The sequence below is a fragment of the Symphodus melops genome, assembly GCF_947650265.1.
Source record: "Symphodus melops genome assembly, chromosome: 10".
Classification (NCBI taxonomy): Eukaryota; Metazoa; Chordata; class Actinopteri; order Labriformes; family Labridae; genus Symphodus; species Symphodus melops.
Window position 1 is genome coordinate 26,667,652 of NC_136700.1, and position 13,610 is coordinate 26,681,261.

The 13,610-nt window shown below is 40.4% G+C and overlaps 1 protein-coding gene across 3 annotated transcripts; it reads left to right on the plus strand.

Annotated features, from left to right (window-relative positions):
• Positions 1-8,893: 8,893 nt before the first annotated feature.
• Positions 8,894-13,391, plus strand: LOC306830624 (uncharacterized protein). 3 transcript variants are annotated; one of them, XM_079354211.1, is made up of 12 exons: positions 8,894-9,613; positions 10,074-10,224; positions 10,470-10,701; positions 10,939-11,065; positions 11,234-11,532; positions 11,645-11,735; positions 11,812-11,928; positions 12,018-12,093; positions 12,196-12,453; positions 12,569-12,740; positions 12,882-13,030; positions 13,123-13,391. In XM_079354211.1, the coding sequence occupies exons 1-12, from the start codon at positions 9,218-9,220 to the stop codon at positions 13,305-13,307; spliced, it is 2,253 nt and encodes a 750-aa protein (XP_079210337.1). In that variant the 5' UTR covers positions 8,894-9,217; the 3' UTR covers positions 13,308-13,391. The 3 variants fall into 3 exon arrangements, with proteins under 3 accessions (XP_079210337.1, XP_079210338.1, XP_079210339.1); XM_079354212.1 differs by having other exon boundaries at positions 10,074-10,110; XM_079354213.1 differs by lacking the exon at positions 8,894-9,613 and having other exon boundaries at positions 10,137-10,250.
• Positions 13,392-13,610: the final 219 nt, after the last annotated feature.

Below are 13,610 nucleotides of genomic sequence, written 5' to 3' on the forward strand. Positions count from 1 at the left end.
ATGATTTCTTATTCAATATAAACTGTTGCTTATGAATTTTGCATTGTTGAGCTGTTTGTGTTGGTGGCTGTTGTATTGTTCAATTAATTATTCCTGACTCTTGCTTAATTAATTTGTGCAGGTTGACTATTTGTTGTAGTCAACCAGACTGGAATTTTTATCGGAACAGACACGAAGAAACTAAAGCTAACGAAGGTAGCGACATTGTAGCTAACGCTGTTGCTAACGCTAGCGACAAGGACAAAATGGCTGGGGACGACAACATTGATCTGAAGGCGATATTAATGGAAATCAAGCACTTAAAAAAAAAGAAAACACGCAACAATTTGAGTAAGTGAAGGCCGAAGTGTGTAAAACCAATGCAAGACTATTTTGGACACGGAGAAGCGGGTTCAAACGATGGAGGACGTTGTTTCGGAGCTAATACAACTGCAGTCAAAACTTCAGTTTCAAATCACCGTTCAAGAAGGCCGCTCTCGTAGAAACAGTATCAGGATGTACGATGTGAGTGTTAATGAAGAGAAGAGCGCCCCGACTACGATCGACTTTGTTGAAAATCTTTTGAGAGAAAAGCTCCAGCTCCTCTCGACAATGAACTTACAAGTAGAACGAGCGCACCGTGCCACGCGGTCCCTCCTCAGTGTTTATGCACCACCCGGGAGTGACTGGGTTTTCTATAAGCAATTGTTTGAACTGATGGCATCTAAATTAGCCAATTCTAAGAAGATTTACTGCAACAATAATTATTAATAAGGAAAATAAACGGCATCATGGATGAAACGGGAATTATTGACATTTGGAGGGATTTCTATCCTACCTGTTGTGACTATACACATTGTTCTGCTCCCCACTCCACATATTCAAGAATTTATTATTTTTTTACCTTTAGTAAGGACAGACATAAAGTTAAAACCTGTGATATTGGCCCCTATATACTTATCCATTTGTTTAAATAATATTGGCAAAACAACAATTTGGAGACTTAATTCTCGCATTTTAAATGACTCTAAAACTAAGGAGCAGTTTAAAAAAGAAATTGATCTATACTTTCAAGAAAATGACGAGGGGGATGTACCGCCAAACATGCTATGGGATGCTTACAAGGCTGTCATACGGGGGAAAGATTATTGCCTGTACTTCAGTAGTTAAAAAACAGAAAACTTGCAAAATTACAATCAGACCTGAAGGAATTACAGAGACATCATAAAAATACTTTAGATAATGACACAAAAATTGTGCGCCTGATCGCTCAACATAAAGTGAACCTTGTGCAAATCAAGCCAAACACCCGCAGCTTCATAAAGCTGAGTGACGCTCGCTGTCGTCTTTTACCTCCTTTAGTTTCTGCTTCAGCTCCTCGTTCTCTGTGGTCTTCTGAAAGGTCGGAGATGTGGCGGTTCCAATGACCTTCTCTCTCCGTGACGTGTTGCTTCTTCTGATTGTGGATAAATCCAGTGGACTACGTGCGCCTGATCGCTCAACATAAAGTGAACAAAAATAAATGAATTAACATTGTGAATCTCCACAGTTCTATAATGATGCAGGACAGCAACAAAACATGAACTGGTTCTTCAGCCTCTGCATCACATGGCCAGCACAGGACGAGACCATGTGGATGACAGTGATGTTTGCATTATAGCTGACAACAGAGCAAGCTCCTCTGCCCATTTCTTTCAGTTGTTTTTCACTCTTGAGTTTCTGATTCGCTCCCTTCAGCCTGTTTGCTCTGCGTGTAGCTGTGCCATCGATGAGTGGAATGCTGCAGGTGAAGTTATGGAAAAACACCTTGTGATTTTTTTGTTTCACGTCATCGCCACATCTCCAGCCATTCCCAATCCACTGATGCGACCACTACTTGCAGAGCCTTTGTACACTTCGAATCTGTTTACATAGCCTGAGGTTCCTGCCCTAACCCACACTTTGGGCCTTTTTCAAACCAACCCCTACACACCCCCCCCCTCTGTGACGTCACACTCACAGCGGGATGAAGGCCCCTCCATCCAGGTGGAGGGTAGAAATACAGCAGCAGGCTTTGGGACAAACTTCACTCTCTCAGGTGGAAACAGGAAGTGTGTGTTACCATGGTTACTCAGCGGCATCCTGGGGGAACGGCTTATTATTAATGTACGTAATACATTCTGTAAAAGTCTTTATGTAGATTATTTTTTCTCTAGTAAATTTATATTAGCGTAGACTTATAGTAAAACGATCAGATGGAGCCCACATTCTTTATTGTAATTTATAATGTTTAATTTATTATAATATCAAAGAACAGGTTGTCTTCAATGAAAGCAGACAAGGAGACTATAAATGAACATCACAGCAGATATTAAGCTTTACAAAGAAATCAACAGTAAAACAATGATAAATAAATAACAGTGAGAAGTTGTCTGTAACATGATTTAATATTCTTTAGTTTTTGTAACAGTCCCTTTAAATATACAATGAAATAAACAAGTGAACAGAAGGAAGAGAGGAAGAGGAGGCTTTTATTTGATCCTTTAAAACAATAAACAGGTGAAGTTGTTCACGTCTGTATGATCATATTAAATGTCCGTCTTAGTTGGAGCAGTGTTTTAGTTTGTTCAAACACGAACACACTGAACTGACTTTAGTACAGGTCACTCCTTCAGTGACGACCGGACACAATAGGCGTTACACGTGATCATCGAGTGGGCCTCGGTGCAGACTCGCTGGAGGGTTTTATGGCCCACTATCACTCCCCGCTAAGTGGTTTGAGACGGACTTAATATGGCGGGCCCTCCGCGTGGACGCACAAACGGAGGGGTAGTGGGCGGGGCTAGGGTGAAGTGGACGGTTTGAAAAAGACCCTTTCACTCCCCAGGGTTTGGGCTGTTTTGGTATGTATTGTTTGATGGACAGTAGGCCTTTAAAAGGAATCACCTGTTCATCCACTGACTGAAATTCTTCTGGGTCTGCTGCTGCCTTGAATGTCTCCTGAGCTCAAACTACAGCTAACCTGCACAACATGTCCTGTTTAAATGAATAGCTTATAAATATACCAATTATACACTGACTTAGAACCAAAACAGTCACAAGAAAGTTCTACCTGTACAGAGGGTGATGCAGAAGTCCAAAGAGGAAACACAACATGTATACCTAGGAGGGAGGGCAGCACATAACAAGTTTAATAATAAACAAAAAGAGTAATAAGTAAAAAGAACAACAAAAAAAACTTAAAATAGACATGGAGGAAAATTATTTTCAGGTTTGAACACTGTTTTCTTCAAATGATCAGGACTTTACATTCACAAAGCTTCTCTGACGCCGGACTCGTCTGCAATCTCGTGTCTGGACCCTGTGTACCATTCACCCCCGTAAACTTCGACTCCAGCTCTGGGTGCTGGTTTGATTCCTCCTCCAGGTAAGTTTTCTCTGAAATGCCAAAATATTATTCTGTTACACTTGATGTCGTTCTAAAATGTCACATTTAAAAAAAGGGGTCAAGGACTCTATTGCGGGCTGACTTGGATGTTTCAGCTCTTTATCCTATTTATAAGACAGGGACAAACAATTCCTCTGCCGTGATATATGTTAGGAGTTTGAGAGTGTAGTACCTGGTTGCTTTCTTCAAGTGCCATCATAATGGACACCACCACCACCAGGTTCACCAGCACAAACTGGGAAATGATGACAAAGCTCACAAAATATAACTGGGAGACCCACGGCAGGTAGCTTGGACAGGCAGCGGCAGGCGGAGGACATTCCCTCTATGTGTCCTAAAAAAGAGTCAGGGCTCAGACACGGGGACTGGAGACTCAACCTGCCGGGTCTTTACATCTTTAGTTACAGGATTTATCTGTGCCTACCTTGAGGAACCCGCTCCAATTGTCTCCTGTGCACACCTGGTAGAGCGTCAGTCCGTTGAAATTTAGCTTGCAGTCAGCTGGTGTGTAAATAGGATAGGATAGGATATAACTTTATTGATCCCCAATGGGGAAATTCGGGCGTTACAGCAGCAGCAGCAGTGCAGAATCAAAAACAAAAGTCAAAATCGAATAAAAAAGTAACAACATAAGCATAAATACAATCCAGGTAGTAATGGGGGGATATATACAGAGGACTATAGCACGGTGGACTCAGCAGGGCAATGGAAAAGATATTAATAATACTGTGCAGTGAATGGCATGTTAAAGTGACCAGTGAAAGAATTTAAAGTGGCATTGTGATCAGAGGGTTATGTAAACAGTATTGACTGTTATAAGCATAATAAATATAGTGCAATTTGACTGGAGTATAGATATATAGTTATAATAATATAGGAGTGTATTGTAATAATGTAATATATAATATAGATAGTATAGTATAGATATAATATAATAATAAAGGTAACATAAAAACATTCTAATAATATTGTATACTATATATAAAGAGGATATATATAAATAAATACAGGCTAGCTCCTGCTGTTGTACAGCCTGATTGCTGTGGGGACGAATGAGCGTCTGAAGCGTTCTGTTTTGCTCCTGTACGCATCTTTCCAAACAGCTCCACTCCTAACACTGCGTAGACGGGGAAAAAAAAAAAAAGGTGAAGAGGAGACAGATGTTTCCAACCTGGAATCCAAATACAGGTCAGATTTCCTGAATAAGAAAGTAGACAAAGTAGATCCTGTGAATCCTCAGTCAGAGACCATGGACCTTATAGACCTGGAGCATTTTTATTTATTTTACACGGGCAGAAGTTATCGACAGCCTGCATTTGTAATTATTACTCTTTTAAACAAGTGAACTGTTCTTAATGTGCAAAAACTAGCCAATGAAAGATATACTACAGGGTAAAAAAATATAAAAACGAGAGCATGCTTATAACAGTGACAAATAAAAAACCCTGAGCTCAATACAAGTTTAAAATAAGAAGAATACACCTACAAAATGTGTGTGTGTGTGTGTGTGTGTGTATTTCCCCACTGCGCACACACGCACACGATCTCTTGCGACAGAGTTGGATTTATAATAACGCTTTCTGTCTGCGTATATAATATTATATAATATATAATATTTGATGTTAAACACCCAGAGATTTAAATTAATAAAGAAACGCTTTTACTCTTGATGCCGAAATATTCAACGTGTCTGTTCGATGGTTTCTGAGGTTGTGGGAATAATTCACCAAAACACACTTTGAATAATAAAGCCACTTACTCTGTGCACCTGAATGTGCACCGCAGTGAAGAGTGTGCTGCAGGGAGGCCTCCTGTCTGTTCTCACTCACTACCACGTATCATTACACCTCTACACGTACGCATAAAGCCGATCAAAGCAGAGTAACAGAACGCGACTCCTTTATGTGACGTCATGTGACGCGTTGTTGAAAAAAAGCGAGTTCTAAACAGCGACGCTAAAAACAGCCACTTTCTCCTCTAAATTAGATTAGAGCACTTCTGTGTTGAAGAACATACAGAAAATTGATGTACTTATTCTACAGCCCTTATCTGACAACATGACGTGTTAATTTAAAAAAAAAAATTAACCTGCAATATGCTCTTTAAAGGAAAAAGGAGTCAAGGATGAAGATTCAGGTGGCTCCAGGTTTCAGTCCGGCATCTAACTCTATGCTGAGACCCAGGAGAAAAAAAAGTTTTTAGGTATGGATTTTTTTTTTAACATAAATTTAGTGTTTGGGCAGCTAAAAACAACTTGCAAAAAAAATATATATATAAAAACTAAAAAAAATGTAAACAATTTTCAACACGTCCACTGTAGTGGACAACGGGACACTGAGGTTTTAAAATGGAACCATATTAAAGCCAAGTTTTAACATGTAAAATTAATTTTAAATACTACATTACAATACTAAACACAAAATAACTGTTAACGTGGATTTTCCCTTTTTTCTCTCTTTTTGAACACTGCATTATCTACTTCTATTCTTTGGACATTGGACTATGGTCACTAGATTTCATTGGTTTTAAATGTCAAACATTTAATGGCCAATAATGAACTAGGAAAGCAGCCTGTAACATCCACTACAGCACAATACCTCAACGATTAAGCTGAAGTTCAATTTGACACTCTTTTGATTGTATTTGTACACTTATTGGCCACTACATGATTTTTTAAAATTAACCATTTGACTGAAGATGGTCTTTCAGGATGTCATCACTGCACCTGCTGTCGTGGTGTGCAGTCTATAACCCTCAGGGTCCAGAGAGTAGTAGTCAGTGACCACGATGTCGTCTTTTCCATCGCTCACAGATAGGTCAGCGCCTACCTTCGGATGTGGTCTGTCAGGCACAGGATGTGGTTTTAGTGGCTCTGCAGGATTGCTGGCTCGATATTTCAGGCATATCACGCAGTTTCAAACTTCGTAACTTCACATCCTGATTTCTCCGTGGCCAATACGTCACTTCTTTTCCCGAGTGGATTGAACTTTGATAAAGAGACGGAGAGACACGCACGCTGCTGCTGCGCACTTTCATTTCTTTTCTTTTGTTTTGAACTATGATTTCTTATTCAATATAAACTGTTGCTTATGAATATTGCATTGTTGAGCTGTTTGTGTTGGTGGCTGTTGTATTGTTCAATTAATTATTCCTGACTCTTGCTTAATTAATTTGTGCAGGTTGACTATTTGTTGTAGTCAACCAGACTGGAATTTTTATCGGAACAGACACGAAGAAACTAAAGCTAACGAAGGTAGCGACATTTTAGCTAACGCTGTTGCTAACGCTAGCGACAAGGACAAAATGGCTGGGGACGACAACATTGATCTGAAGGCGATATTAATGGAAATCAAGGACTTAAAAAAAAAGAAAACACGCAACAATTTGAAGAAGTGAAGGCCGAAGTGTGTAAAACCAATGCAAGACTATTTTGGACACGGAGAAGCGGGTTCAAACGATGGAGGACGTTGTTTCGGAGCTAATACAACTGCAGTCAAAACTCCAGTTTCAAATCACCGTTCAAGAAGGCCGCTCTCGTAGAAACAGTATCAGGATGTACGATGTGAGTGTAAATGAAGAGAAGAGCGCCCCGACTACGATCGACTTTGTTGAAAATATTTTGAGAGAAAAGCTCCAGCTCCTCTCGACAATGAACTTACACGTAGAACGAGCGCACCGTGCCACGCGGTCCCTCCTCAGTGTTTATGCACCACCCGGGAGTGACTGGGTTTTCTATAAGCAATTGTTTGAACTGATGGCATCTAAATTAGACAATTCTAAGAAGATTTAATGCAACAATAATTATTAATAAGGAAAATAAACTGGATGAAACGGGAATTATTGACATTTGGAGGGATTTCTATCCTACCTGTTGTGACTATACACATTGTTCTGCTCCCCACTCCACATTCGAGAATTTATTATTTTTTGTACCTTTAGTAAGGACAGACATAAAGTTAAAACCTGTGATATTGGCCCCTATATACTTATCCATTTGTTTAAATAATATTGGCAAAACAACAACTTGGAGACTTAATTCTCGCATTTTAAATGACTCTAAAACTAAGGAGCAGTTTAAAAAAGAAATTGATCTATACTTTCAAGAAAATGACGAGGGGGATGTACCGCCAAACATGCTATGGGATGCTTACAAGGCTGCCATACGGGGGAAAGATTATTGCCTGTACTTCAGTAGTTAAAAAACAGAAAACTTGCAAAATGACAATCAGACCTGAAGGAATTACAGAGACATCATAAAAATACTTTAGATAATGACACAAATATTGTGCGCCTGATCGCTCAACATAAAGTGAACCTTGTGCAAATCAAGCCAAACACCCGCAGCGTCATAAAGCTGAGTGACGCTCGCTGTCGTCTTTTACCTCCTTTAGTTTCTGCTTCAGCTCCTCGTTCTCTGTGGTCTTCTGAAAGGTCGGAGATGTGGCGGTTCCAATGAGCTTCTCTCTCCGTGACGTGTTGCTTCTTCTGATTGTGGATAAATCCAGTGGACTACGTGCGCCTGATCGCTCAACATAAAGTGAACAAAAATAAATGAATTAACATTGTGAATCTCCACAGTTCTATAATGATGCAGGACAGCAACAAAACATGAACTGGTTCTTCAGCCTCTGCATCACATGGCCAGCACAGGACGAGACCATGTGGATGACAGTGATGTTTGCATTATAGCTGACAACAGAGCAAGCTCCTCTGCCCATTTCTGTCAGTTGTTTTTCACTCTTGAGTTTCTGATTCGCTCCCTTCAGCCTGTTTGCTCTGCGTGTAGCTGTGCCATCGATGAGTGGAATGCTGCAGGTGAAGTTATGGAAAAACACCTTGTGATTTTTGTGTTTCACGTCATCGCCACATCTCCAGCCATTCCCAATCCACTGATGCGACCACTACTTGCAGAGCCTTTGTACACTTCGAATCTGTTTACATAGCCTGAGGTTCCTGCCCTAACCCACACTTTGGGCCTTTTTCAAACCAACCCCTACACACCCCCCCCCCTCTGTGACGTCACACTCACAGCGGGATGAAGGCCCCTCCATCCAGGTGGAGGGTAGAAATACAGCAGCAGGCTTTGGGACAAACTTCACTCTCTCAGGTGGAAACAGGAAGTGTGTGTTACCATGGTTACTCAGCGGCATCCTGGGGGAACGGCTTATTATTAATGTACGTAATACATTCTGTAAAAGTCTTTATGTAGATTATTTTTTCTCTAGTAAATTTATATTAGCGTAGACTTATAGTAAAACGATCAGATGGAGCCCACATTCTTTATTGTAATTTATAATGTTTAATTTATTATAATATCAAAGAACAGGTTGTCTTCAATGAAAGCAGACAAGGAGACTATAAATGAACATCACAGCAGATATTAAGTTTTACAAAGAAATCAACAGTAAAACAATGATAAATAAATAACAGTGAGAAGTTGTCTGTAACATGATTTAATATTCTTTAGTTTTTGTAACAGTCCCTTTAAAGAGCATATTGCAGGTTAAAAAAATTTTTTAATTAATATTTTATATAGTCTGTTAATGGCTGTAAAATAAGTAGGTTATTTTTTTAATATGTTCTACAACACATAAGTGCTCTAATTTAGAGGAGAAAGTGGCTGTTTTAGCATAGCCGTTTAGAACGTGCTTTTTTTTCAACAACGCGTCACATGACGTAACATAAGGGACTCCCGTTCTCTGACTCTGCTTTGATCCGCTTTAATCCTATGTGGTAGTGATCGACAGAGCAGACTTCGGATCGAGTTTCTTGAGTTTCTTACGTATTTAATTCATTTGGCCAGTCATTAAGATGGTTAATTATTGTGTTTGTGCTGGATGCTCGAATACAATCTTAACGGGAAATCGAGTCCACAGTTTTCCCAATAGAAAGAGAAATGGCGTTAGCTTTCGTGCCTGGGTTCGTTTCGTACAGGTTAAGAGACGGGACTTTATTTCTTCGTCGGTCACAAGAAACACCGTCGTCTGTGATGCTCATTTTCGCCAGGAGGATTATGTGCTTGGTGATATGATGGAGTTTAGGATGGGTTACCGGAGCCTGAACCGGGTGAGACTGATGGCGGGTGCGGTCCCGTCAATACAGGCAATGACAGGTTCACCAGCAGTAGCAGCTAGCCCGGCTCCCGGAGGCAGAGGTCAACAAGGATCTGTCAGAGAAGCAGCACGACGGAAACGCGAACTGAGCACCGTAAGTCTCCATTTTTTTCAAGTGGATATACGAATGTCAACTGGTAGAAGAACGTTTGTTTAATAACTAATAATATCGAAGCCTTCAAGCTAACTTTAGATAGCATCAGGGACATGTGCCATGTAAGCTAGCACCTCTCGGCTAGCATCCCCTGAAATCAGGGACAATTAAAACCATCAGCTATAAGAACTTTACAACTACAGTTACCCGTTACATGTGATGTGTGGATGTAGTAGCCTTCACCTGTAAGTGTGTTTTTTGTCCATAACTAAAAGAGTCTAGACTTTGAGAGAGCTATACAGCAAGTCTGGGAACGTGTCGTTGCTCATTGCGCAATGACAATCTAAAAGTTAAATTGATGATCTGTTCTACGGTTTTACCAGCAAATGATGTGCTGTTAGTAACTGGTGAATCTCTATTTGCCATGTTTTCATTCGGTGTGATGTTTGTGTCTGTCCAGGTTCTCGGAGATAACGAAGCGGCGCTGGCTGAAGCCAGTGCCTCAGGACTTGTATTTCCAGAACAGGAGTGCCTTTCTCCAGCGGATCCTAAACCATCAGTGTTACACTGTGGCTCTCAGTGTAACATCAAACCCCTCTATCGTTCAATAGGTAGTACAACTTTACTTTCTCAAAATGTAATGTTGATAAACATTACTATCACTAAAAGCTTTAACACTATAATTTATATTATATTTATATATACACACACACACAACTCAAAACCTTATTGAAGTGAGCCCTGTAAAGGTAGACTGTTTTTTTGGGGGGTTTTTTGCAAAGCTGTTACATTGGGTTTTATAGCTGTCTCTTATATATATATGACTCCAAATATGCCTGCTCTCTTTTTACCCCAGCTGTCCAGATGAGCCCCAGGATGGTCAGTGTGGGAACTCAGACAGAAATGTCTGAGATACATACATCAACTCCGTGGCCCAGTCCTGCACACAGAGATGAAGATTCCTCCTCTGTTGACATGAATGAACCTGGGGATCAGTCATGGAGCCCAGAGGAGGAGAACATGAGCGAGATATCTGATGGTGGGGAAGCCATCAAAGAGCTGCTACAGGAATCTCGTGGAGATCTCAAGTAAGAATTCTTGATTTCATTTTAGATTCGGAATATCAATGAAAAGGTAAAAGTTCATTTCCATTGCTATAAACATTTAGTCCGAACAAAAGGCAAGCAGGTTCAAAGTTTTTTACATTTCTTGTTGCATGAGAAGTTTATGGACATAGCCCACAGATGGACTATCTGAATTATCCTTCATGATAATGTTATTCAACAAATTGTATTATCAATGTGTGTTTTTTTCTTTTCTTTCAGCCCTGCTGATAAGTTTGTTGTATGCAAAACCCAGCTGATGTCATTGTTCACTGTTTGCCCTTCGTGTTGTGGGGAGACACAGGGTCACATAGAGCATCAGGAGGGAACATACATAAAAATACAGCAAGTAAGAGGATCACTGCCATCAACAGTTACATCATAAACTTTCATGTACAACATGTCAATTTTTATGTTTTGATAGAATTAGGATAATTTCATTTCTTTTATCATTTTTAATTGTTAACTCACTGTGTAAAGTTGTGTAACTTTTCTGCTTTTAATGTATATCTCCTAGGTGTGTGCAGCCTGTGGGTATACGCGGTTTTGGCAGAACCAGCCAATGCTGCACCGAAACATGCCTGCATGTAACCTTCTACTGAGTGGGGCCATCCACTTTTCAGGTTGCATGGCAACCCAGACAATAAGGATGTTAAAACTGTTTGGGCTTCAATGCATCGGTACAAGCACCTTCTTCCGCCATCAGCGCCTGTACACCATCCCCACCATCGTAAAGGCCTGGAAGACTGAGCAGGCAGAGCTCATCACTCAACTGAACGAGATGGGGGGTGGGCTAATCCTCTCTGGTGACTGCAGGTACTACACATTAAACTGTATATAGAAAACGGGTATAAACAGTATTTGAAGATACAATATATTGCATTGTGTTTGTTGTTCAATGTCTTAATGACACTTTTGACATGTATAGGTCAGACTCTCCGGGACATTGTGCCAAGTATGGCACATACTCTTTGATTGAGGACAGAGTTAACAAGGTGTTCGATCTTCAACTTGTCCAGGTAAGGATATGCTATCAATAAAAATGTTTTGCTACCTTCTAATTCAACTGTTAGTAACGTGTCCTTGTTTTCAAAGAGCTCAGAGGTCCCTAACAGCAACTGGTGTGAGTTGGAGGGTCTGAAGCGCAGCATGGAGTTTCTGAAGGAGAAGCACATGGAAGTGGCAACTCTCATCACTGACAGAAATCGTCAGGTACATAAACCAAGGATAAAACAATCTACATAATAATTACACAGGATTTATATTTTCTTATGATCAATATGTTGTGTCCTGCTGTTTAGGTTTCCAAGTGGGTGCGGGAGGAGATGTGTCCAAAAGGAACCAGGCATTTCTTTGACATCTGGCACATTGGGAAAAGTATGTATCTCAATGTTTTCTTATTTTTTTCCCAATTGTTATGTCAGTAATGGTAATAAGATAAATATTATTTTCCAACTTGTGTTTCTGTACTAAAAACAGGCCTACAAAAAGCTTTGGATGCTGCTGCGAAGGAGCGGGAGTGTGAAGACCTGAAGCTGTGGAGGCCAGCTATAGTGAACCATCTATACTGGACTACAGCGTCCACTCCAGATGGGGATCCAGATGTGATGGCAGCTAAGTGGGAAAGCCTGGTAAACCATGTTCAGGACATTCATGACCATGGTAATCCTGCATTCCCCAGATGTGCACATCCACCTCTGGAGGGAGAAGCGAGGAACATGGAATGGCTTGAACCAGGTAGAATACACCTTAATACATGCTATGCACCTTTGTATAGCATTTGTTGTGTAGCTGCTCTTTGAAGGCAGTCATAAAGAGTTGTTCAATTCTTTTCTTACATGTTTTAATACAGGATCTACAGTTGCCGTCAAACTGGAGAGTGTGGCTACGAGAAAGGCATTGGTGAAGGATGTTCGGCAGCTGTCCCCACAACACCAGACTTTCTCCCTGGAGGCGTTTCATTCCCTCATCCTCCACTTTGCGCCCAAGCACACTGGATTCTCTTTCCTTGGGATGCACAGCAGGTATGTGATACTTAAACTAATGCAGTCTAACACAGCAGCATGAACAGTACAAAAAATATTTTATAAATGTGAAACGTCTGTACAATTTGTTTCAGTTACAACTTTTAAACTGTATAATGTATTCTTCTATTTTATCAACAGGCTTCTCTTAGCTGCTCTGCATTTCAACCACAATGGCAGTCGAGAAGTTGCTCAAACCAGTGATGGAAAGAGTTGTTATGCGGTTCGCTACCCAAGGTTTCGCAAAGGTGGATGGGTAGTCCGCCCTGTCAAGGAAAAGCCATCATACGGTAGGCTGTCTGCTTATCATATAATATATTTTTTTGAGCCAGTGAAAGTATAGCCACAGTGAAATTGATCAAAACATCTTTTTCTTTCTCAGAATATGCATTTTCCCTGATGAAGTCACTGAGCGAGAGCTACAGCGGATCCCCGCAAGCACTACGGGAGGCCAGTGCTAGCTTGACCTCCACTGCACCTTCCCCTCTTTCCTCATCGTGCCAAAGGGTCACCAAGGATGAGGCTGTTGGACTGTATCTTGAATGGCATTCAAGATTTAAAAAATGACTTTAGACCAGTTTCTTAGCATTTAAAATTGGTATTGCAGTCCACCATTAGAGAGCTGTTTTATAAAAAAAATATTGCTATTTGCTATTTTTTGATCCCTCAATTTTCTATGCATTCATGTGTTGTTGTTTTTTACTGAACTGTAAATGTTTAACATAAGAGCATGTTAATAGTTTTTATTCTCTGATCTTCTTCACAGGTATAGTTCATTTTTTTTGAGAATGTTAGAATAAGTTACATTTTGTTATGTTTGCATTTCACAACACCTACACGCACCACTTATGCACATCACACACTACTGAC